Source organism: Acanthaster planci, linkage group LG13, assembly GCF_054643075.1.
Source record: "Acanthaster planci isolate LZ-2023a linkage group LG13, COTS_SCS, whole genome shotgun sequence".
In the NCBI taxonomy this organism is placed as follows: Eukaryota; Metazoa; Echinodermata; class Asteroidea; order Valvatida; family Acanthasteridae; genus Acanthaster; species Acanthaster planci.
The window spans coordinates 4,122,101-4,146,582 of record NC_141789.1 but is presented as its reverse complement, the minus strand read 5'-3'; the positions used below and the strand labels follow the sequence as shown (position 1 = coordinate 4,146,582).

At 41.1% G+C, this 24,482-nt stretch overlaps 1 protein-coding gene and 1 non-coding gene across 3 annotated transcripts; one reads left to right on the top strand and one right to left on the bottom strand.

The window, feature by feature from the left end:
* Window positions 1-597: 597 nt before the first annotated feature.
* smc3 (structural maintenance of chromosomes 3) lies at window positions 598-23,758 on the bottom strand. 2 transcript variants are annotated; one of them, XM_022238749.2, is made up of 29 exons: window positions 23,561-23,758; window positions 22,139-22,214; window positions 21,518-21,556; window positions 21,111-21,250; window positions 20,390-20,469; window positions 19,592-19,670; window positions 18,903-19,020; window positions 17,963-18,077; window positions 17,245-17,305; window positions 16,807-16,887; window positions 16,275-16,439; window positions 15,740-15,861; window positions 14,939-15,083; window positions 14,194-14,366; window positions 13,492-13,591; window positions 12,810-12,967; window positions 12,297-12,438; window positions 11,665-11,815; window positions 11,025-11,244; window positions 10,279-10,436; window positions 9,322-9,437; window positions 8,713-8,787; window positions 7,943-8,212; window positions 6,202-6,432; window positions 5,100-5,264; window positions 4,845-4,910; window positions 4,324-4,501; window positions 3,717-3,823; window positions 598-2,098 (listed from the first exon to the last, which is right to left on the bottom strand). In XM_022238749.2, exons 1-29 carry the CDS (start codon window positions 23,573-23,575, stop codon window positions 2,027-2,029), a joined length of 3,618 nt encoding a protein of 1,205 aa, XP_022094441.1. In that variant the 5' UTR covers window positions 23,576-23,758; the 3' UTR covers window positions 598-2,026. The 2 variants fall into 2 exon arrangements, with proteins under 2 accessions (XP_022094441.1, XP_022094442.1); XM_022238750.2 differs by lacking the exon at window positions 23,561-23,758 and adding an exon at window positions 23,118-23,137.
* Window positions 23,759-24,116: 358 nt separating this feature from the next.
* On the top strand, window positions 24,117-24,189 carry Trnaa-agc (transfer RNA alanine (anticodon AGC)). Its single transcript has one exon. It is a non-coding gene; the product is annotated as a tRNA-Ala (tRNA).
* Window positions 24,190-24,482: the final 293 nt, after the last annotated feature.

The following is a 24,482-nucleotide window of genomic DNA, read 5'->3' as shown; positions in this document are numbered from 1 at the left end:
GCGGCCATTTTACTAAGCCGAATACAAATGCACGGATTGGCTCGCCTCTATTGACGCCAGGGAGAACAAAGGGGGGCATTGCTGGGCAAGCTTTGTATTTGGCTCGGTAAAATGGCCGCTAGTGGATTCAATGATCTCTATAAGCTGATTAAGGGCATTGGGAGTCCAGATTTTTTATATACGTCCATGTGCAGCGCTGACAGGAATCTGTGGTATTTTCAAAGTAATACAGTTTATTCATTCAAACACTACTGTAGCTTTGAATAAGCTTCTTCCAAAAGATGCGCAAACGTCATAAATTTGAAGACTCAGGCACATTGAAATGAGAAGCAGTTACAGTTTTAGAGGTGGGAGGAAAACCCACAGAATCAAGTAGAAAACCCAATCCACATGTGGACCGAGCCGGGAATCGAACCCGGACCGCAGAGGTGGAAGGCGAGGAAAGAAACACTACACCACTATGTAAAGGATGACTTACTAAAAAAAAAACGCTTGAGTAGCGTCCAGTGAAATTGTCCTCGGTCGCAGGAGCAAAAACTTTTTTGCAGCATTGCATTTTCATCGACGAAAAATAACTATGTCATAAAAAGAAATAAGAACGGTTCCAAGATGCAAGCAATTTAATGGTCATTAACAGGCTAATGTCACAACTACATGATACACTTAAGAAAAATGCGACCAAAACATGACAAAGCTACAACTAGCTCCAATTTTACAGAGCAAGGCAATTACTTATCAACAATTTTTGCTAGGCAAAAATATAGTCAAGAACGAGTCACGTGGAATACAAATCAGGAAGTGAATTATCTGAGGAAAAAAATGAAAGAAAAGAAAAAGAAAAAAAACTTGAAATCTGATATAAGCACCAAACTGGACATATTACTATTTGGGAACAAGAACCTATTCTTCAACAATTTCCATAAGAGGAAAACGTATGCCAATAAACAGTTTTGAAATTTAATCACCTGTGCTTTGCCATAACAGAAAAATCTTTAGTTGTCTGTAAAAGGTCAACCTTTTCCCACAAAGAAATGTGTTCTTCACAAAACTACAATACTCAAAAGAGTGAATAAATACAATCCTTGTTTTGTCTTCATTTCTAAAAAAAATGTCACCATCCAGGAAAAATCCACGAGATTAATTTCACAAAACTTCTGGAACGTTAAAAATTTTGAATATTGACTAACATTCAACAATATTTTAACTAGAAAATTTCTGTACATTTACGTAAAGACAATGTTTCTGGCAAGGCAAACCAGTATATAAACCACAATAGAAGAGGACTGGGGATGAAACAGTGAGAAGAGAGTTGACAAGCGTTCAGGCTTTTTTTAAAATTATTTTTTCATTTTTCCCTTCCCACGTTAAAAAAAGTGTGTGAAATGTGGTTGATTTACTACTAAGTTGCTTTGGCCAATAAATCAAAATGCTGCAATTTTACAAAGCTGGACGAGAAGAAATCAGGAGAAACATTTACCACTGTTTCATTTATCACTAACTTAAAACTTAAGCAGGTGAAAAGCACTTGTTACTGTGTCTCAAGTATTGTGGAAATGGAATAGAGAACATGCTAAGGTTGGACAAATGGAATTGTGAGATCTGTTGTGATGCAAACCATGTAATTCTTATCTAAGGGCCTTTATCACTTAGGAAAGTCTTCACAAATACGTGGACATGGCTGAATCTAGTCTTGTCAGTCATCAGCACAGTACAGTTACCTTGTAGGCCATGCACTGCCTTCAGAAGTTACTGCATACAGAGGACAGGAAAGCTACTTGCCAACAGGACACGGCACATGTGAGGACATCTTCAACACAACTCAAGGATCATTTATGGCACATGTACTGTTTTGAAAGCAGTTTTGTTGATAGTGCGGGCTCATGAGGGGGTTTGGTAGTGGGTGGGCGCTTCAAGCAGGGAGAGAACGGCAGGACTCTGATTGGCTTCTGAGACAAGCGAGATATAAACACTTTGCACCATTCTCCAGACGGTCATCTAAACTGATGACAGCGAATACTTGGAGCATCTAGTTCTGGGTAAGATCGTCCTCCAGAAAATCTTTCGCTTGATCTTTAGAGATGACGTCAATGTGACTGACCTGAAATACAAACAAAAAGGCCAAAGGTAACCATCCTCAAAATGGCCCATTGAAAAAATTATAATAGTTCTTACTTTCATACCTAAAGCCTGGTTTCCATATCGATGTAAGAAACGCAGAGAGCAACGCAATCAAGACGCAAACTGCAATGCAGACATATGGAAACATGCCAAAAGGAGGTGTCGCCGACAACGCAAACCAGCCTGTAAACAATCAGCAAAGTTGAGCCAGGTTCAACTTTGCCACCATGCATACCTGCTAATATTGGAAATAATATTGGAAAGTGAAAAATAGGAACACAACTGCGAGCGCGAAGCCCCTACGGCTTGGGGTCTGGGGCCTGCTTAAGGTTCCCAAAAAATTTTGGATTCTAGATGCTCCGTAGCGCAATCTGAGGCAATTCCTGGCACATTTCCCTTAGTTTTGGGGGCAACAGTTTTTTAAAATTTGAAGAATTCCCTTGTCATTGTCAACTCTTCCCATACCTTCTCAGGTATGGAACTTGATGCTTGTGACGGCTCCCTCTCTGCATCCACATGGAATGACTGATATGTTGCCTCAAATCTTGCAGAATGCAAAAAACTCACCCTTACTTGATGTTGTTATGAATTGAAACTGCTCTTTGCATTCGTCCCTAAATCTTAGCAAGCGTTGTAGCTTCTTATCCTTCTCCATATCGCTGTACAAACTCATTAAATCCCGCAACAATTCTCTATTTGAACCGAGGTTACACCACCTAACATGCCTGATCACGACCACACGCGCGCAAAGGAAAGTCACGTTAGATGCGAGTGTCGCTACACAAAACGGCGACCAATGAGAAAAAAGCCAGTGGCGCCCTTTTTTCCCCTGTACATTAGTGCCCTCTTTTGCCATGACTCTTCATGTTTTTTTATTATTTTTTTTCTATTTTGTTGGAAATCAGAATGTTCCCAGTTTTTGCTCTCTGTAAACTTAAAAACTGGGACAATTCTGATTAAATTGGAATAGTTGGCAGGTATGAACATGTCTGCGTCGAGTAGCCATGGTATCCTAACACCATGACTGTCAATGAAATGCATGAAACTGGAGTAGAGATTTGGCACCATGAAGCGGTACAGTCAATTGCAAAAAATCAGAGTTTCGGACACCATTTTGTTTCAATTTTGGGGCGGAATGACGTCATGCACTGTCTCTTTTGCTCGTGTCTGCGTCAGCATTGAAAAGAACCCACTGCATCAATGGGTCTGGAATAGGTGAAAAACAAAATACCACTTACTTTACACATTTGTGCATAAAAATTAAGCTTTTTGGGCTTTGGAATATTATTACTGTATTAACAAAAATTCCACTTCAATATGTAACTTCACTTTCATTACTATTTTTTTTTTTTTACAAAACTGGGCTTGTTATTGAGATGCATAAGTTCTGTGTTCTTTACACAGACAGCACATGAACTACTGTGTAGAAAAAAAAAATAGTCACCAGAGGAATTCAGAAAATGAAATTTGTCAATGATTTGGCAATAATACATAATACTGAATAATAATTTGTCCAGCTCAGGGCCCACTTTGAACAAAGCCCAACAGCTTTAAGTGGCCACGAGAGAGTGACTTGCCACAATCAAACTTGTACAAACCTTGTTCCTGAACTTGACACCGTAGAATTTGTCTGCTGATTCAAGGAGCTCTGGCCTGAAGGTGGTGGTGATAAACTGAGCATTGCTGGCTAACTCGTGGAGCATGTCTTTAAGTAAACAATAACAGTTGCAAATGTTTTAAAAACCACTTGCAGATACATGTATTTGCAAAAGAGCCCAACTGTAGCCAGTGAGATATGGAAAAATGGCAGTTAGGAAAGATTTTTTAAACTCAAAATAATAAACTTGCATTTCTTTGGAGAGCAATTCCACACAAGGTGGAAATTTGGTCATGCTGTTACTCACCTCATTATTAATAACTGTAATTCATAAAAACACAAAATGTTGTACAAAAAAGCAGAAATAAAAGCAATGGTACTACTTATTGTTACTTCCACAGTCTTTTTTTTCAAACAAAGGTTTACCTGTGATAATGAACCTGGTAGCAGCATGACCAAATCTCCCCTTTTGCATGGAATTGCCTGCGTGTGTTACTTAAAGGCCTGTTTAATATGCCCAACAAAACATTCAGAACTTCTTATGAATATCCCTAAGAGCTCTGTTGTGAGTTTCACGAGCATCAACTAAAAAGGAATCCAGCACCCACCTGCGACTGACTTCCTGTGCTGGGCGTCCAGGGCCGAGTCGATCTCGTCAAAGAGGTAGAATGGGGCGGGATCACACTTCTGGATGGCGAAGATGAGTGTGAGTGCCACCAGCGACTTCTGGCCCCCACTCAGCTGCTGCATCTCTCTGGTCTCGCTGGTTTTGCCTGAGAACGACACCTGCAAGCAACAGCCAGTGGTGATTAGCATTGCAGTAACTCAACCAAATACACCAGTAGACAGCCTCAACATACATTTAGGTGAGGCTTGATCATCAGAAGGATTTCAAGTCAACAAGCAATTTCAAAGATCTTCTTACTTCCTGGTCCACAATGTCCATGGGTAAAATGACTCCTGGCCGCAAAATCCTAACTTGCACTTACAGGTTCCCATTTTTGCTTTTACTCTCTACAGTCTAAAAACAATAGCAATTAAAACTGAATATTGTGTTTCCATGGCAACGTTTCACAAAATCTGTTGAGGTGCACGAAAGTCAACAAAGCAGGTATTCAGACCTTCTTACCTTAATTCCAACGCCAGTGAACTGTTCAACGAGGGGTACACCAGCTTGAGACGATTCCCCTTCCAGCTACAAAAGCAAACACAGAGACATGCTCCACACTCAGGACGATTCAACCGACTGATTCATATGGAATCATACCAGAATCACAAAACCACGGTCTTGTGGTGAGAATAATGTCTTCCAGAGTCAACAGATTTCACTTTCTGAGTAAGGACAGAAGTGTTTTCCCAAGTCTACGACTGAATGTCCTCTCACCTCTTGCGAGGACTCGCTGTCTCCTTTCTTCATGACCAATGTTGCCTTGCCGGAAGGCACCAGCTTGCTGAAGACCTCGCTGAAATACTTGGAAACTTGCTTGAAGGTCAACTGGATGGCTTCGTACTTGCGCAGCTCTAGCACATTCATCAGGTCTGTGATGGACTAAGAGAGGAATCCACATCAATGATTATTTTCAATGATTTAAACTCATTAAAACTCATTCTTGTGACTGTGGATCTTGCCTGGACAGTGCAGAAACCAATGCACGGAGGGTCATGATTGATACGGAGAAATTTAATTCATGCCACATCATGTTACCTTTTGTTAATCTGTATTAACCACTCGGTGCCGGGTTCCCGGTACCGGAGACCTTGGGTTTGTACACATAGCCGGGTGCCCGAAATCAAACAAAGGAGCTGGTCCTTGTAACAAAAGACTGTACTCGAAACGAAAGACCGAGCTGATGGGAATTGCCAACATTTTTCACCATAGAGTGCTGGCATTAGTGGAGGTCATCCATCATTGTTTTGAAACAGTATACCGCTGTTTGTGGCTTTCAGCGCCCTTGGATTATCAGCGGGGACAAAATTGCTCCAGCACTCCAGCTATGAGCGATACAGTACTGCTGCACGCTACTCTGACTGCATTTGAAAAGACACCACTGCCATAGGTCAATTTCAGGAACAAAGGAAATTACGCAACACTGCACAGGGTGGGCTCTCTTTATTGGGTGGCAGGCCTAGCTGCAATACTTGGGCGTCAACGGAGGTTGCCTGTCAGATTAGAGTTGCCATCAGACAGTCATTTGAGTGGGTGTAAGTGTCCGATAAATGAAGTTATGAATTTTTAAAGAATTTTGGAAGCGAAAATCCTTAAAATCACCCGCAAACTCATCCCACATATGCAAATTCCACCCGACAGGTTGTGGTTAAAGCAAAGGTGTCATAAATCTGTGTGCTGCACAGCCTGTCTTGATTTGTTTGGTTTTCTTTAATTTTTCCAAGTTGTTTGGTGTTACTGAGAGTTACTTGAGGTGGTCGGCTTGCCTTCTTTCTTGTTCCACTTTTGTTTCTTCAGATAGGTGGTCTAAAAGACTTACAGCATGTCCTTTGTCCAACTCGTCCTTCCGACTGATCAGCTTCTCTTTCTGTTCAGAGAAGTTGACAAACTGATCCAGGGCCTTCTTGTTGACGTGGCTGTACTTCTTGAGCTCCGAATTGCACTGCTCTAGTTTCTTGAAGAGCTGCTTCAGGGACAGGTGGGTGTACTTCTCAAAGGCGTCACTTGGCAGCGAGCCCAGCTCGCGGATCTTGCGCATGCACTCCTCTTTCTGCAAGGCATAAAAAAAATGACAAATCAATGAAAACATTCTGATAAGATGGAATGTAAATTGTTTTGGTTGATTACTCCCTTGTCTAACAAAGTTTTCATCAGCTTATCAATCATTCTTTTACTTAATAAATACAGAATATTTCTTCTCATACATTAGCTCACCGAATACCAGCCCAACAAATGTAACCTTTTTCAGTTTCCATTACTCTGTCGATACATTTCTAGTCTTCTCCAGCTCAGAATTTTCAGGAAATTTGAACCCTTGATTAGTCTTTCACCACTACCTTCCGGGCAACCTGTTTTCGGATACATAGGCTTTATATGCAGAGCCGGGGAGCCCGGAACTGGGACAAAAGGGTTGGGCCTTATAACAAAAGACCGAGCTCAGCACAAAAGACTGAGCTGCTGGGCATTACCAACATTTTTTCGCTCTCAATAGTAGAGATAATCCAGCCTTTTTTTGCAACAGTATACCACGGTTTGAGGCATGTAGAGCGAGCAGATTACCACCGGGGACAAAAGCTCTCCACCACCTCAGCGATGAGCCACACAGCACCGCTGCACGCTAATCTGGCCCCTATTGAAAAGAGGTCAGCAGTGCACTGTGCTGGTTTTGGGAACAAAAGAATCTTACGTAACACTCCACAATGTGGGCTCTTTTTCCAAGGCTGGAGGCCTGGCTGAAATATTCATAAGTCTACGAATTTTACCTGTAAGCTTTAGAGTAGTGCCCAAAGAGTCCTTTATTTTGGTATAAACGGCCATTAAATGAAATGATGAATTTTTGAAGAATTCTGAAAATAGAAAATCTTGAAAATGACCCGGCATCTTGTCTTGCTTAAGAAAAATCCACCCGGCAGCAAGTGGTTAACATATGGCTACTTTGCCTAAAACCTTCCACTCTAAATCCTATTTTGCGCGTGAAAACAGGAATAATCTTTTTTACTTTATTGAAGTTTTTCTTGTTTAATGTTTTGATGTGTTCATTTTTGCATTTTGGTAACTCAATGGGCAACCCAATAGATTTTTGTGATGCTCTAATCTTATTTTTAATCTGGCTGCAATTCAGCTTTGGAAATCATGGACAATCTAGAATTAAATATTTCAAATCAAATCAATTCAGATTCTGGAAAAAAGGGTTAATGTTAAATGTTACTTTCCATATCAGAAGTAATTGACATTACGCAAGGATAAGACGATGAAATTCAAAGCGAGTTAACTGTTTTTGAAAGCTAAAAGTAGAAATAAAAGCAATAAAACAACAATTCATGACAAGTTAGTACCTGCCTACAGTGATAATAACAAATCTGTCATCAGGCATACCTCAGTGTTTATGCTAGATTCGGAAAAATATAAAGGGAGGCTTGCAACACACGCCATTCATAACATAGTCTGGTACCATTCTGATCAAGAGTTCACTATTATCAAACAAATTCAGAGAATAAGGTCCAAAATGGCTTCCATGTAATTGTGGTCTATACATCTAGCCAGTAACGAACTTGGCTAACCTTCTTGAGGAGTAGGCTCTGCTTGTTGGTCATCTTCTCCAGCGCCTTGGCATCGCTGTTGATCTTGTCCCCAAACTCCCGCTCTTTGTTCTTCTTGTCCTCCAGATCGGACTGCTTGGCCAGCTGCTCCCGGTTGAGGCTCTCGATCTGGCTCTCGAAATCCTCAATGCGAGCCTTGTTGGTTTCAATGGACATCTCCGTGCCTTGCAGCTCGGCCTGGCAGGTCTCCAGCCGCTGCTTGCGGTCTTCCACGGATATCTCTTGGAGCTCCTATGGCAATGAAACACAATCTTTGTTTAATCATCTGGCAAGGATCAAATCCAGCAATGCACCGAGCAATGCCATCAAATTACAAAATATCAAGACTTAACAGGTAGTGAAGCTTAGATGGCCAAACAGCTGAACCAGAACATTTCTGTTTTGAGCTAAACTGATTTCTGGGGACACTGGGCATGACCTCTATCTTTGAAGACCTACACACCGATACATTGCACTTCAGTACACTAACCGCTGGCTCAGTTCCAAAGCTCTGCAAACAGGTTAAAACCGTTTTACGATTTGACCTTTTTTTTTCCAGGTTAGCCTGCTTAGCTAGCTACTGAGTTTGGAATCTTTGGGAAACATGCGACTACATTACAATGCTGAAGGTTTCCTAAAGCTAACACAAGAGGGAGACTCACACAAACAGAAAAAGAAAAGATAAAAAATGAGAAATCTGAGCACCGATTGTGAGAACGACTTCATCAAAAGAACAATGCTGGGCCACTTACAGCAACTAAGCGCTCTCGTTTCCTCATCAGATTTCCCGACAAAAGGTTCTCAATCTTGTTCTTTTCACCTTCCAGCTGTTTGTAAGAATGACAACGAAAAAACCTACTGTCTATCATCAATGTTGAGATGTGAAATAATATGAATTTGATTTCATTCAATCAAACATTAACCACCATGGATATACAGAGGTGGGATTCCACTTCATAGCTCACGTCAAGCACTGATTTTAACTTATCAATTACAAGTTATAAAGGCATTATGAAATGGCTATCCCCCTTTTTGGAGGAAAAATACTGCCACCAATATGGCCATGATCTTTTGCATTAATTGACCTCTGATCACAAGAACCTTCTAGGGCTTGTTTCAATCATATTTAACAATGCCCTCCCTCAATGGCCGAGATGATTGGGTCTGGTGGGGAAAATGACGCTGCTGAGCACTTTCGCGTCCGCAAAAGGACCGCGCATTCTAGCATAAACGAGTAGTGCGTGCTCTGCCCCACAAAGGGATGTCTTTGCTCTTGACACGGAGCCCAATGATTGCTACTAATTGCTCCTGCCTTTCTGGTTTGAATTTTCCATCGAACCCACAAGGCCTGACTGACGTACCCTGATCCTGTCAGCGAGAGCTTGTTTGTTCTGCTGGTTCAGCATCTTGATCTCATCATTTAGACTGTCTACCTCACGCTGGTCACCTACGCTCAACTGAGACATTAGATCCGTACCTGCAGGCCATGATAACACAAATACTATGTCATTCAAGAAATAACTTTGAGGTTTACCTTATCACACAATTCATGTAATTTCACCATCCAACTATCTTAATAACAGTAAGCAGTTACACAAATACATAAACAAACGTGTAGTGAGCAAATCATATAGAGAACAGAAAAATTAACAAATAAACGCGCTCTACATATAATTGTCAAAAGTAGTGACAGGTTTGTTTATGTATAGCAGCAAATGATCCAATGACGCACGTAACTTGAAAAGATATTTGAATTAAGCAGTTACATGTGTATATCCCGCCTTATCAATAATAATGGCTACAGAAGTGCAGAAAACAGAGATGCCACTAGCCTGTGCCAAAAAAATCGGAAAGTCGCACAGTGTCGGTTTTGTACGAATTAATGCATGGGTCTGTGTGCATGTACACAACATGCATCTTCATCGTGTAGTCGGCTATGAAAACAAAAAAGTCCTTTCTTCATCATCGTATTTTCAATCACTGACGACACCACTCAACGCTGTCCTTCGTATTTCGCGCCACAATATGACTAACGTAAGCACTCTATACTGATGACTGCACTCAAGATTAAGTACCCAGTCGTGCGGCGCAGGATACATGCGCATCATAGATTTGCTTCCTGTCTTTTCTTCTTTTTTATTCTTGTCAATGTTGAAAACATTGAAAGGGGAAATGCAAAAAATCAGATTTGGGGAGAAAAATACCAAAAGGTCAGATTTCCGATTAAAATCTGAAAAGTGGCATCTCTGAGAAACTGTCACTGGTTTACCCTGCAGCTACAGTTGCTCTGTTTCTTGGCGAAAGTTGAAACTGCTTACCAATTTCATCGTCCAGAGACTGGGCCGACCCCTTCATGGCTTCCAGACTGGTAATGAGACTAGAGAGGCGCCGCTCCTTAGGGGTCAGTGCCCTCTGGATGACCTGGCTCTCCTCCTTCATGATGCGCATGTCACTCTTCATCTTTTCATAGATGTCCCTGGTGAGCAGACAACAAGAGTTGGTTTTGAAAGGCATCAGCACTCAAACACACATTTTGTTTCCTGCAGAACCGATTCTTTTCCACTGCACTCATTCTCTGTCATGTGCACGTCACAGGACTGTGTCAACTGTCCATGGCCTTAAGGAAGCCGGATCAAGAGCCACATCCTGTGCATTTTCTCAAATGTTTTTAAATTGTGCCAACCTTCATTTGACATGAATCTTCTGAGAATTGGATATAATGTTCTACAAGGTGTCCATTTTGTACTCAAGATGGGAAGGCAAAAAGGGTAAAGTTTTCCCCTGACACATAACAGGCCAGCGGACTCATGTGAAAGAGTAAAAATGACTGCATAAAAATTACAAAACCCTTTGTTGTGTTGAGTTGAAACTTTACTGATAATGGACGTATTTGCATGCAGGTCAAATTTCAAAAAAAAGATTGGTCACATGACAGCAGGCAGGAGGAAATCAACTCAAATACCTGCCACTCTTTCTTTACCAAATTAAACTATATCGACTAATTATCTGACTTGTTTCATCTCTGAAAATCAACAACGCTGAGACTGTGGGCCACAGAACCTACTTGTTCTTCCTGTTCTTGGTCTCCATTTTCTGCATCTCGCTCATCAGCTGCGTCACCTCCACTTCCACCTGCTGCAGCTTTTCACGCAGCTCCTCGTACTCCTGCTCCTCCCGGCTCAGCTTCTGCCGCAGCTCCAAGATGCCACTCTGCAGCTCCAGCCGGGACTTCCGTGTGTCGTAGTAACCTCCCGTGATGGCACCACGACGACTGACCTGGTCACCTAGAAACAGGGACGAGTTGATCACAATTTTCATGATAGTTCAACATGAAAAATGATTTGTTTATATCAATAGTTAGCTTATTGCCTTTAAGAAAGATTCTGCTAGAATAAAAATGGCAGACCTCTAAAGTTTAAATTGACATATATTCACATTGTAATACACAATTGGTTTATTTTTCATCACCTAGAAACAAGGGCAAATTCCAACTAATATACACCATTTTTGTAGTATTGCTTATGAACTAAGGCAGTCTATCCATTGTCACAAAGTATTATTTATCTTACCTAAGTAATCAACAGAAATAACTCTCCAAAATCAAGGATGGTAGTGCTCAAAATATGTACTCTCAGCTCCTTTTCAGTATCAATTTATTTTGTGAACGATACCATTCAATGTTCCTGGCTCTACATCTGAAATACCTTCCAGGGTGACGCAGTCAAGATTCTGTGTTCGGGCAAACTGCGTCGCAACCTCAATGCTGCGGCAGATGAGCGTTTTGCCAAAGACGTGGTTCAGAACGGCCTTAAACTTGGGGTCATATTGGAGGTTATGTAGCATGGGCAAGGCATCCTGTGAACCAACAAAACGCTAGTATCTCAGATTTTATCTGAAGCAGGGATGATATTGACCAATGATAAAAATAGCTGAAGAGAGTTGAAAAAAGGCATATAGAAGCTGAACTGTGAAAATCTCTGATACTTCTTGACACAGCCGCTGAGGAAAAAAAGCTGAAATCCGAAACAAAAAAGCTGAAATCAGTTAAAAAGCTGAGCAACCTCACCCCGCTGAAGTACAAACTCTCCAAAATCTTACGTATGACATTTTGGAAGGCTCGATGACATTCACACAGAATACAAACGGACAGCTCTTCAGTATTACTGTGATTCAGCAGCAAAGCACGATACAACATGATACACCCATTACCTTCCTATGTTTCAAATTAACTCATGGGGCAATATGGTGCTTATATATATTCGCACAGTGAGAATGCCTTGGCAGAAAGTTAAGTGTAGCAACGCATGATGCCCTGTGGGGCAAAGGTCAAACTCACAGGGGATTCTGGGTACTGGGTCTCGCGGTCCTCGAGGCGGTTGAGGGGGAAGAACGTGACCTCGCCGGGCATCTTGGACTTGTTCATCTCGGCCAGGATCTTGGTACTGATGACGTCCGTATCCACTATGTGATAGAACAGCCTGCATGATAAGTAGGCAGAATGATCAATGTAATCAGAAATTTAAATTATTCTTACGTAAAGAGGTTGTAGCAGCCAGCAGTTGATTCAGAGTATGTCACTCAATTGGAGCTATGCAGTCTGACTTTTGACACCCTTCTCTTCGTGTGAGTTGCTGCATCACCAAACTTTGCAGGAAAATTTTTGTGACAAACAGAAAAACTGTTCAAAATAACTTACTAATACACATTTCAGTGACAGCTCTGTACCTAACTAGTACTTCTTATTCTAACTTCTTAAAAGAACTGCGGGGTGACACCTATTTCAGGAAAGAACTTTCCACCAACAAAGGAATAAAAGGCAGCTTCTTCGTCATTATCGTATAAGTCGCACCTGTTTCCTGCTGTGACCTCTGTGCAGGTGTTGAAACGAGAGGCACACTGGAAGTTCTCGATAAGGACACCATGGTAACCTTCAAGCTCCCTGGTCATGCCCTTTGACCTGAAGGTATCCAAAACTCTCTTGATGCTGTCAATGCCGCGAAGTACAGCCTACAGTACAATTGGGGAGAACTTTGGATCATATAAGGACACAGCACACTTCTATTGCAGTGTAAATGTCAATAATTTCTTTGTGGGCTGGTCATATGCGACCAGACAGCACATGCTAACACTGATAATCATGGTTCTGTGTCACTAAGCAAGACACTTTACAACAATTGCTTCTGTCAACACAAGATCAAAATTGTTGTTAACTACATCGATCTGCTCTAAATAGGTTGTCAAACTATCGGAGGGAACTATTTCCACTAGCGATTAAAAAAATGACAGAAAAGCTGAGAGTGGCAACGTCACAAACAGCTTGGCTTCTATGTGCGGGAACCAGTGTGTCTGTGCGTCCTATGCTGAAACTCAGTTCCAATGAAGTCTCTTCATTGCACTTTGGCAGTGATGAAACTGAACACCCATGACAAATCCATACTGCAGTTACAAATGAACCTAAGGACTTACTCCAAATCCAATCCTTTACCAACTTGCAGCCAAGACCGCCCACATGCTTCTTACTGTGTGCCTACCTTGCCTGTCATAGAGCGAAGCGTTTGTTCTTTCTTGTGTAGCTCCTCCTTCGTTGTTGCAATCTCCTGTTGAATGCTGTTCTCCTGCCGCCACAGGGAACTATGACAATGCGAGTAACATCAGAGACATCCTTTAGCTTTGTAATACTCATGAACAAGAAGCTACGGGAAACAATGCAACCCTTTATAATCTTTTTTCCGGTCAACAAGCATCAGTTTCATTGTACTTGGCGAGGTTTTCTACAATATAAGTTTGCTCCAACTTTGCACTTTCAGGTAGGTTCGGTATTGTTTGTAGATCCGTACCATAATCACATCTTAAGTCGACTGTCATTATCTGAACATTACCTGCACTATAAGCAAAACCAGTTCTGAAATTCAATTTGTCAATCAGGAAAACGGTTGAATTTAAGTGCAACAGGTCCATTCCCATACTGAACTGCTGCCTTGTCTATGATCTTTAGAAAATTGTGTTCAGTTTTTCCCAATGTGGGATCAGAAAATAAGTTTTTCCCTGATGACCCTTCAGTATGGGCTAGGGGTGGGTGGGATGAGGCTGGGGCCGATACTTGGATGGGATTGGCGTCAGTGAATTAAGGCAAGGATCAGGCTGACGCACAAACTTATAAATGAATATTCAACACAATAGCTCACGCCACTCTCCATTGGATTCTGAATTAAAAGAAAGCTGTGCAAACTCACTTCCTCTCGTTCTGAAGTTCGTCTTTGCGTTTCTTTTGGTCATAATGACTGCGGTTGGAAGAATCGACCGAATCCTTCATCTGCTCAATGTCAATGTTCAGTTTGGCCATGCGGGCCTCAAGGTCTTCGTTCTTCTTCATGTCAGAGGCAATGTCTTCCCGCTGACGAGCAATCTAAATAAAAGTAGGGGGGGGGCCCAATTTAAATGCTGAACTTTTTTATTCTAAGCTTTTCTAAAGAGAACGAGAATGTTAAAAAAAGCTCTCTTAATGGTTTTACTATAGAGATCTTATGCAATTAATGTAGAGATCTTAGGCAATTATCTTTCAGTAAAATAACCTGGATCACAGTCAATCACACTGCACTCCTCCCCACAAAAAAATCATTAAAAATAAAGCTGAATGCAAAACAGGCCAGCCTCTGATTACAAAATCATTGACTCCAAGCAGCTCTTATGTGTCATGTTTGCAACACTCGGTGTGTCTGTATAGGGTAGCGAAGTGAATACATCGCACAATTATATGTGTAAAAGACACTGGTGCGAGAACAGCGTTGTGCACCAACACATGCATGTACTTCATTTATTTGTACTACACTTATGGTTCAAAATGACGTCATGGTTTGGCACTCTATGGCATATCACTCCATCGGATTGTTTGCATGTGAATTTGTCTCAGCGATGGGATTAGTTTTTTGAGCGGCACAAGAATCAAATGCACTACGGCAATGAATGTCTGATATCTACCTGTTCCTCTTTGTCCTTGATGGCTTTGTTCAGTGACTTGAGTTCTTTTCGGATCCATTTGTCTCGCTCATCACGGGTGGTGAACTGGTTTCCCCTTCCCTGCTTGGCGAACAGCTCGGTCCGTCTCTGCTCACACACCTGGAGCCTTCACGAATGAAGACAATGAAACCGTTAAAAACAAAAACCTCCATTGCAAAGACAGTAAGGAAGTGAAGATGAGTCAGCAAGTCAAAGAACAGTACTGCCAATGCGGCACTAACATTGACCACCACCCTTTCAGTGTTAAATTCATGGGATTTAGGCAAATTTTGTAAGACTGAGGAAGGCACAAGCCAGCCACTACAACCAGATGCAGGGTTTAATGCCTCTTGAATGTTGAAGTGCAAAGAACGAATTTCAAGGATTTTCAGAATTTGGGAAAGTTCACTGCAAAACATGCCTGGGGAATTAAGGGTTACCTACACCCCAAACTTAACAATGAGCCAGTTCCGTATTCCAACAGAACATGCCCAAAATAAAGCGCATTCAAAGTCATTCCGGAACAGCACAAAGTTTGCCCTACTAGAGCAGCCATACACCTACTCGCAAGCATGCCTTGTTCTCGAATGACCTTACCTTTTGGAAATACTGGCACACTGAGAGTAAAGAATCACTCAGAGAAGAAACAGCTTTTCAATTTCATTCAAACAATTTGGTTCACTTTCATTTGCAAATCTGATCAATACAGGGAAGACTAGAATTCTGAGCAGGCTTTAGCACATGATGGAGGAAGCTAAAACAATGGCCTGTGAGAGTTCTAACCTGGCAGTACAGCGTTCTTCCTCTTTCTTCAGCTCCTCATATCGCGGCATAATCTGGTCCAAGTCTGTCTGTTTTTGCTGGATAGTGCTGTCAAGCTTCTCCAGCTGATCTTCAATGCGACTCTGTAGAAGTGTCAGAAAGAACTTGACGCTACTGAAGCTAAGAGTTGTCTGTCCAGCTCTGGACATGGTTTTGTCCTTATAGCACCAGAAGCAAAGTTCGCTGACTGAAATGTCTAAAAATATGGAACTCCAATCTCCATGCAACTGAAAGCTGGGTCTGCCAGTCTGCCATGAAGTTAGCATCAGCAATGTACACAACACTCGATAAGAATGAAGTGAGAAGTGTCAAAGGCATTGCCTGTAGACGTGCATACAAAACCAAGTGTCTGGTCTAATGCAATGAAAGCTAAGGCCAAATGTGCCCCAAAGCAAAGTGTCTACATGAGCTTGAAAATCACTTTAGATTTGTGGAAATTGCTTTAAAAAGGCTAGGGGGGGGGGTAAAGTCTAGTACCCTGTTTTCAATGTCTCACCTTCGCATCCATGTCACCATTGACTTCTTCCTGGAGATCTTTGACAGCTAGTTCCAGTTTGGCCCGCCGTTTGAAGAGCTCCTGCCTCTCATTCAGCAGCTGGTCACGCTCCTCATTGGCTGACCGGATGCGTCCTTTGAGCTCCCGCAGCTCTTTGTTCAATTGCTGCCAAAAAAAGAAGCAAAGAAAGGTCAATACCAAAGCATTATATACTCAAGGAAGTTTATATCCAAAATAGGTCCTTCTCAACACTGTTCAATGATTGCCAACCTGTATTCACATATTTCAGAAGAATTGAAACTTAGGTAAAATACGTCCACAAGTAAAATCTGTCATGGATACTGGAAAATAGTCAAATAGATGGAAGCTATGACAACCCTACTAAATGCATGGCCTTCCTTAATCTGTACACAAGTGAAACAGGAAACGTTAAGCCATCTATTGTTTCTGGGATACAAAAAATATATTATTTGATGTACAAACTGTATCGTTATTGTTCAACTGACATAATAACCCATATTATTTCTCCTACCTTGATTCTTTTGGAAGCTTCTTCCTGGGCATCTCGCAGTGTTTTGGTGACTTCACCGCTGTTCTCACGTTTATTGGCGAGCTGAGAAATAAAAGAAGAAAGTTATCATGTTTTTCTTTAAAAAGGCAAGCCAATGTAAACAATGATCCAATGAATTCTGTCACTGAGCTGACATTACACACTTAAGAAAAGAAGCAGACGTATTGTCAACACAAAGAAACATGGATATGTTTTGTGTACTTTTGAACAAGCATCAACACTCCATTCCAGAAAAAAAAATTAAGGTGAAAAATCCAAAAGTAGAGGCAATTTCAAGCACAAGCCTTCAAATCTTTTGATTAAAAACCTTGCTAACATGTCTTAACAGTGGCTCACTCTATCCCACACAATTTACCATAAACTCTTTGTTTATCAGAACTATTTTAAAACAAAGAATACCTCATCAAGTTTCTTCCTTGTGTCTGTCAGCTCCTGATTGTGAATTGTGTATTCCAGTGAACTAAAATAAAGACAAATTGTCAAATAAATCTCTCACATGAACCAACTTCATGTATCTGTACACTTGGCCAAAAACTCCTCCAGTAGAGGAAGAAATAAGGGAAACAGACAAAAAATCCCTTCAAAGAGGACATTTTCACATGCAACAATTGACAGTATATTCAGGCCAGATCTAATTTCTGACAGTTTCATTACTACATATACTGAAAACACGTGATAAATAATTTACATTCAGGCAAACTCTCAATTCTGATTGGTCGATCCATGGCAACAACCAGTATGATAAAAACTGTATTGCATGGTTCATATCAAACCCTGCGTAATGCATTGTTCTATAACTCAAACGCACTGTGCTATATCTACGCTAAAAGCAAAATGCACAATTGCCAAATTTACTGTAAATTCAAAGGTGGCGTGTTTGCGTGCAGAGGCCCTATAGCATCTTAACTGGGTGTCAAGTTTGCTTGAAGATAAACTCGTTAACATACTCGTGCTTCGGTCGTGGTACAAGGGACATAGATGCACGACATTATTCTGTGTTCCACTCGCACTCATGTGGTACCTAATAGTAAGCTAATCCAACAAAGTAAGTCACAACATTTGATCTGCTAAAATGAGTGGGAGTTGGATATATTTGGCTTCTTTATTGTGGTCTCACCGTCTCATCTTGTCCCACTTTTGGTATTGCTTCAGTTCTTCTTTTTCCTCTTCGAGAGTCTGGAGTCGCTCTTCAATGTACTTGAGAAGGTCTTCGATCTTCTCCCGTTTTCCCTCTGAATGAGTAACAGTGACAGAGGTGCCATTTTATGTATACATGTTAACCAGAACAAGATTACAGTCCCTTCAATGGGTTACTTTGGAAAGCTTGCAGAGGCCTTGGCTGGCAACCATTTTCTATCTAAGGGCGCTAGCAATAAATGATCTCTTTCACAAAATTCTCTGTAGGAGACAGGTGTCAAATAACTATCCTAGGTAGGTAATTTGGATTATCACGGCACATACAGAGTCTTGTGCACACGCACATCTTCATCACGGGTCGCCAAAAGAAAACATTTCTATCCAATGAGAGCGTGATAGAGATCACTAGCATCCTTCATTTGAGATCTAGAGTTTAAGTGAAATATAGACCAGCACTCTCACACAGTCTTCACTGATATGTCCCTGTACTTCTCCAATCCACCATCTTACTATAACCATCCAAGCAGTGTACAGACTCATTATGTGAGGCAATGTATTGGCTAACTGGTAATGCAAAATGATGTGTTTACTGAGGATTCACTGCTACCACTGAAATATAATGTGACCCATAATATACAGCCTGATCGAATTTCACATAAACACTGTGGCAATAGGAGGTGTTGGAGACCCTTGGTGGCAGCAACCGTAACGATTCCAGGCCACCAGTCTGGCACGGTTTGACTGTGCGTACATTAGCTCAACTTTGATGCAAAAACAGAAAACGCCTGGTGCGCTTTGTGCCACCAAACGTCTCAACAGTCCTCGATTCATTCCATATTTTCTGTTCATGGATATTTTCCATACGGACTGTTTCTTGCACGGTGACACACATCCACACTTAACCCTAGACAGATACTGACCTGTTTCTTTCAGGATGAGCTGGCTCTCTGCCTTACGTTCATCGTAGACACGGGTGCCAGCCACCTCACGAAGGAGCTTCAGCCGCTGTGAGTCAGGTGCGGTTGCCATCTGATTGATCTATCACGAAGAGCAGAGGCAAATGCTGGTCATCAAAGAGGACTCCCATAGGCAAATAACAAAATGCCAAGTGGGGTACTTGCATTATGAATAAAAATGCATTTTAAGACCACATGTCTAGAAACTCAAGCTAGACAGGGGACTCGCAAAATATATCAATGTAAGAAAACCCAATTAACTGAAACTTTCTGAAAAAGGTTGAAAGTTATTCTTTTTTTCCTTTGGACAGAAACATCTTTGGGAAATATCGGATTTGTGGAACTGAAAAAATTAACTGATGGACATTTCAAGGCACATATTTCAGAAATTAACTTGTGCTCCAAAGATCAAAAGATATCTTTAGAATTTCCTTCAATTCACAGCTGGCTAACCTAAACTTTTCGGGAAGCTGTGTGATTTGGTTAATTGACACATTTAAGTTCAACATACCTTTCTAGTTGAAAGTCAATTTTTTAAAGCATTTTTAAGTGTTTAAAAGCCAGACTTTATGTTTGGCACTTTCGCTTGTTCCAAGAAATTAGCCCCACTTCAAGAAAGCAACCCCCCAAGGAAATAACAATAAATTACTTACCTTTCCCTGCTTTACAATGTAGTAAGGATTACTCCTAGAAAATCCTGCACTCTCCAAAAGATTCATCACATCAGTTTTCCTGAAAACGTGGAAAGTGCTCATAAATTGCATGTCCAAAAATTTGCTCTTCAGTTGCTTTAACCCTAACCCTACATAATACTACAAATTACTACTTGTGGTAAAATGTAGACTGACCGCTCTCGCTTGTAAGAGGACATGACTTTATTGTTCTGTGAAGCCATAAGATACAGTAGATAAGACAATGTATCATACAGTGCTGTGGCACTATGAATGCATGGCTTTATTGTTCTCTGTACAAGTAACAATGCCAGTAACCTAGCCAGAAGAAGTAATTTGTAGCGCTAGGTCCTTCAGGCTCAGACTATTACACAGTATTTTGTAGTACTGTGTAGTGTAAGCCGAACAATATGCTTGGCGGTCAGGGTTAAGCAGTGTTTCAGTGACAGAGCACTTTCATGAGGAAAGCAACTGTCATGCACATGCACGGTAACCACTGCAGACTCACTGGAGTAAACAATACAGTCAACATCTATAGTTGCTCCTTTGAAATCGAGGTGGTTAGAAATCTGAGTAGTATACACAAATCTCCTTTGGTGTGTTATACGAACATCTGTCTCCTAAAATCATTTCAATTTTAAATCAGTGTGAGGTTATCTCCAACAAGACCAAACCTCTCGGTAATGTCTGGTATGTTTTAGAGTCATTACTAACACATTCCCAGACAGTCTGTTGCTGGTACAACCCACAAGCAAAAACAAGTCCACAGAGCTTCCTTACGTGACCATTTTCTTGTCCAAGAAATACTGATCCTTCTTTGATCCGATCACACGCCGCAGTGTCACCTCTTCCTTTTCTATCTAAAATGAAGAAACAGAATTGTACCACGTAAACACCTTCACTGTATGAGTCTGTACTCACGACTACGGACTGCATGACAAAAATGGTACTTTTTATACAAATATTTCTGAAAACGGTGCAAAAAATGAACTGCTTGGAGACACCATTACATAGGTGAATACATAAGACACAACTGATCAATATATCTTACTCAAGCCTCACTCTCTTCCAGGTACATATAGAGGCTGTTTTGGAAGGACATAACATTGTGAAGGTTAACATATGCTCATGGCTTTTCATACCTGGCAGATGTCATTTGGAACCAGCTATCTGTACACAATCGGCAAGTAGATTACCTATTTAACAGACACAATCTTCCCAACTGATAAAAACATGATTTTGCCATTTTCAATCCAACTCATATTCTTCAGCCAGACGTGCCAAAAAGTAGAAAATAAATACGGTTTTATACTGCTTCGTAAACTCAATGATAGTGGTCCAATGCTTTACCAAGGGGGGCAACTGTGCATGGTATACAGGCACATCAGTGCTCAAGATGAGCTCCAATAGAGGACTGGCTGAGGTTGACAGACACCTGAACGGTCTTACAAAAATTCTTCCACTCCCACATAAAAAATACTAAAAAAACCCCCAAACTTACTGGTATCCTGTTGTCTGAGTTGTCAAATATGATTTCCACAAATGCGGAGATGACGCGGGGCCCGGTACCCTCATGCAGTAATGACTGTCGCTGCTCAGGGCGCAGGTTGTTAAACTCGTCACTGAGCACAAACTGTATGGCTGTTGGCAGAGAAATGTAAAGACAGCTCAGACGTAAAAATGATAACAACTGGATTTGACTCATTCTTAACAAACATACAGTATGTATCACCTTAAGAAAATCCCCGGTTGACTGTTAACCTCCAAGTACTTGTTTATTGCTTCAAAGTCTGGACGGTTCTTGATACACCTCATTCCTAATCTCATAATGGTAATCCTAAACAGCAGGTAATTACTACAGAGAATAACAGCAACAGACACAGGAAATGTGCAGGAAAACCAACTCACCATAAAAAAAGTTGCTCTTGCCTGATCCATTTCGTCCAACTACAAATACAAAACCCAAATGAATTTCATCATTATCAGCTGATATCTAACTTCAAGATGTATGAAATAAATAAGAATGCCAGTTAAATTTAATTTAATTAGCAACTTTGTAGCAACTTGTGAAATTCACAGTTGGTTTCACCTCAAAGAACTGGGTTATATTACCACAGTGGAAGAAATATATATTTTTGGCTGACCTGTCTTTAATAGAGAAATGCACAGTGTGCAAGAACAGTACTTTCACTTTTCCAAAAAATTCCTACAGGCTCAGCTCCTGAAAAAATTGCACTGCGGCGATATCAGAAGTATGTCAAGGGGGCAGATTCGCCCCCCTCCCCCGGCACTTTAAGTTTTAGAGTTTAAGTATGATAATTGATGGAGCAGCCTTTTTCATCTTGTTTAAAACTGGTCAACAATTGCAAGCCTAAGTGAGTTTGTCTCTACTTTTGCCATAACTATGAATTATGTTAATCACAATATCACTTAGCAGTACATACAACATGCCTGGGCCATGTGCATGTAAGCCTATGCCAGAACTGTTATTAAATTTGGGAATGGTGTGCTCAAAAAAGGCCAACTAACCCACAACATTATGCTTTGGACTGAAGGGCTCTATGACAGTTTGATCCCGGTAACTTCGGAATCCTTGGATGGTGACCTGCAAGTCAGAGTAGAAACAAATATGAAACTCTCAGTTAGCCATGTGGGGTAGCATGGGGCATGTGTGGGAGGGGCATGGTTAGAAAGTTGAGAAAACAAATGAGCAGGGATGAAACAAACAGGTAACAAAATACAGGCCTAGCCTTGAGGCTAGGCCTAGTATGCCGGGTATCGGTCCCATGCCACTTCGCCCCTAACCACTTCGCCCCATCCCCACTTCGCCTCATCTCCACTTCGCCTCATCTCCTCTTCGCCCCATTGATTATCGTTCATTTTATTCTTTCGTAACAGAGGCATAGGCCTAGATGCAAAAAGTAAAAACATTGACGTTTGAGTATCCAAATAACGATCGGAGAATCTAACTTTCAAAGGCCAAAACAATGATTCCGATTTCCCAACCGCCGGACCCAAATTTTTTGGCGAGACCCTAAAATTTTTATTGGCAAGTTAGGAAAAAAAAACTTTTCTTTGTGTTCCGTTGTCGTGGTAAAAACATGCACGCAAAGCTCTGGTTCCCGCCGCGCCGCGCCCGTGTAACAGAATACGTGATGGAGTTTAACAACCAGTCCATTCATGCGCAGTTACCGTACATGGGTATTTTCTGTGTTCATCAGTATAATTTTAGGCTGTTTTGCTCATCCTTAAAGCAAGCATATTTCCAAAAGATTTCCTGACCGCCAAGCTTCATCCAATTGCCTGGGTACAGCTGTCTGGATGCATCGACAATTATTACCAGAACGATGTGAACAGAATTGTGTGTGTCGCTTTGGAATAAATTTGGAGAGGATGAGAATTAACTTAGATGCTAGTCCATCCATATGCATTAATTCACCATAATGGACATGGCAGGTGACATTAATTTAATGCCGTAGAGTTTTCTATAATAACTAACTAGGCCTACCATGCCTACATCATCGGTTGTAGAACTCCCCTCTCCACCATTTTTTGAAGAGGCTTGTAACACACTCGAGAACGGACAGCAAAGTGGAAATGGGGCGAAGTGGGCTGGGGGGGAAGTGGAGATGGGGGCGAAGTGGGTTAGGGGTGAAGGGTTAGGAGCGACGTGGAAATGGGGCTAAGTAGTGAAGTGACTCGACTAAGTAATAGTAATGCCTAGCCTACATGGCCTACATGCAGAGGTAAATTTATATAAAGATAGCATGTTCACAGAGTTTGCTGTTTTGTAGACAAGTGGGCACGGTTTATGTAAGGTGTGGGCTGCATCCGAATTGTTCAGTTAAATTACGCTACCTGCACGGAATCATGTATACTGCGAGCCTATTTTGTTCATGTCGGTCGCGGTAAAACTTGTTTTAAAGCCTCCTCATCAAAAGAAAAACTAACCTGTTTTATGTACATCTTTTCTAAGCTGCAAGACCTTTCTTCTGGGACAGCCTCACAAAATTCAATCAAGGGTCTATCATAGCACAGAAATTAATAAATCGGTCATTGCAAAGCTGCAAAATGCGGGGAAAATGATCACACAACAGGGTTTTGTTGAGCACAAAACCAAAATGGCGCGCTTCTGGGTCTGGGTAACTACCATTTTTGGCAGGTACGTTTCCACAACTGAGGGATCAAAAGGATTCTGCAATTGTCTTCACAACCTCACATACTTTTTTGAACTCATAAATAATATAAAACTGGACAAAATTGTAGCATTAAAAAAAATACTACCACAAAGTATGCACATATATTTTCTTTGAATTTTGAGTGTTTTGTAAGAACACGTCACACCTCAGTTTATATTAATAGAGTCTCTTGTCAAACCACGAAAAGAAGAAAAGTAGGCTACCAGCCATTTTGTGCAACCGCTCTTCAAGTCATATGTAATGTGGTTACCAGTTTTACCATGTATACAAATCTATATATTTGCAAAAAGTGGCAATTTTGTCGAGCCGGGGGATTAGCTCAAGTGGTAGAGCGCTCGCTTAGCATGCGAGAGGCACCGGGATCGATACCCGGATTCTCCAAGTTTTTTTTCATTCATTACAAAGTAGAAAATAGTTCTTCCGTTTCTTCTCTTTATTTGGCTACCTTTTTTATTTTCCAATAGTTCTCTTGTCATAAAACCCTTACAGTTTATTGAAATATCTTTTTCTCTTACATTACTACGAAAAACACAGAGGGCCTAAGTAATAACTTACTTTTTAATAAAATCTGTCAGTCGGAGCTTGCTCAAATTTAAATTACTTTAAATCTGGATTATCGGGCCATAACGATATCTTGAAAGTCTATATAAATTAATAACAGCTTGAATTACAAT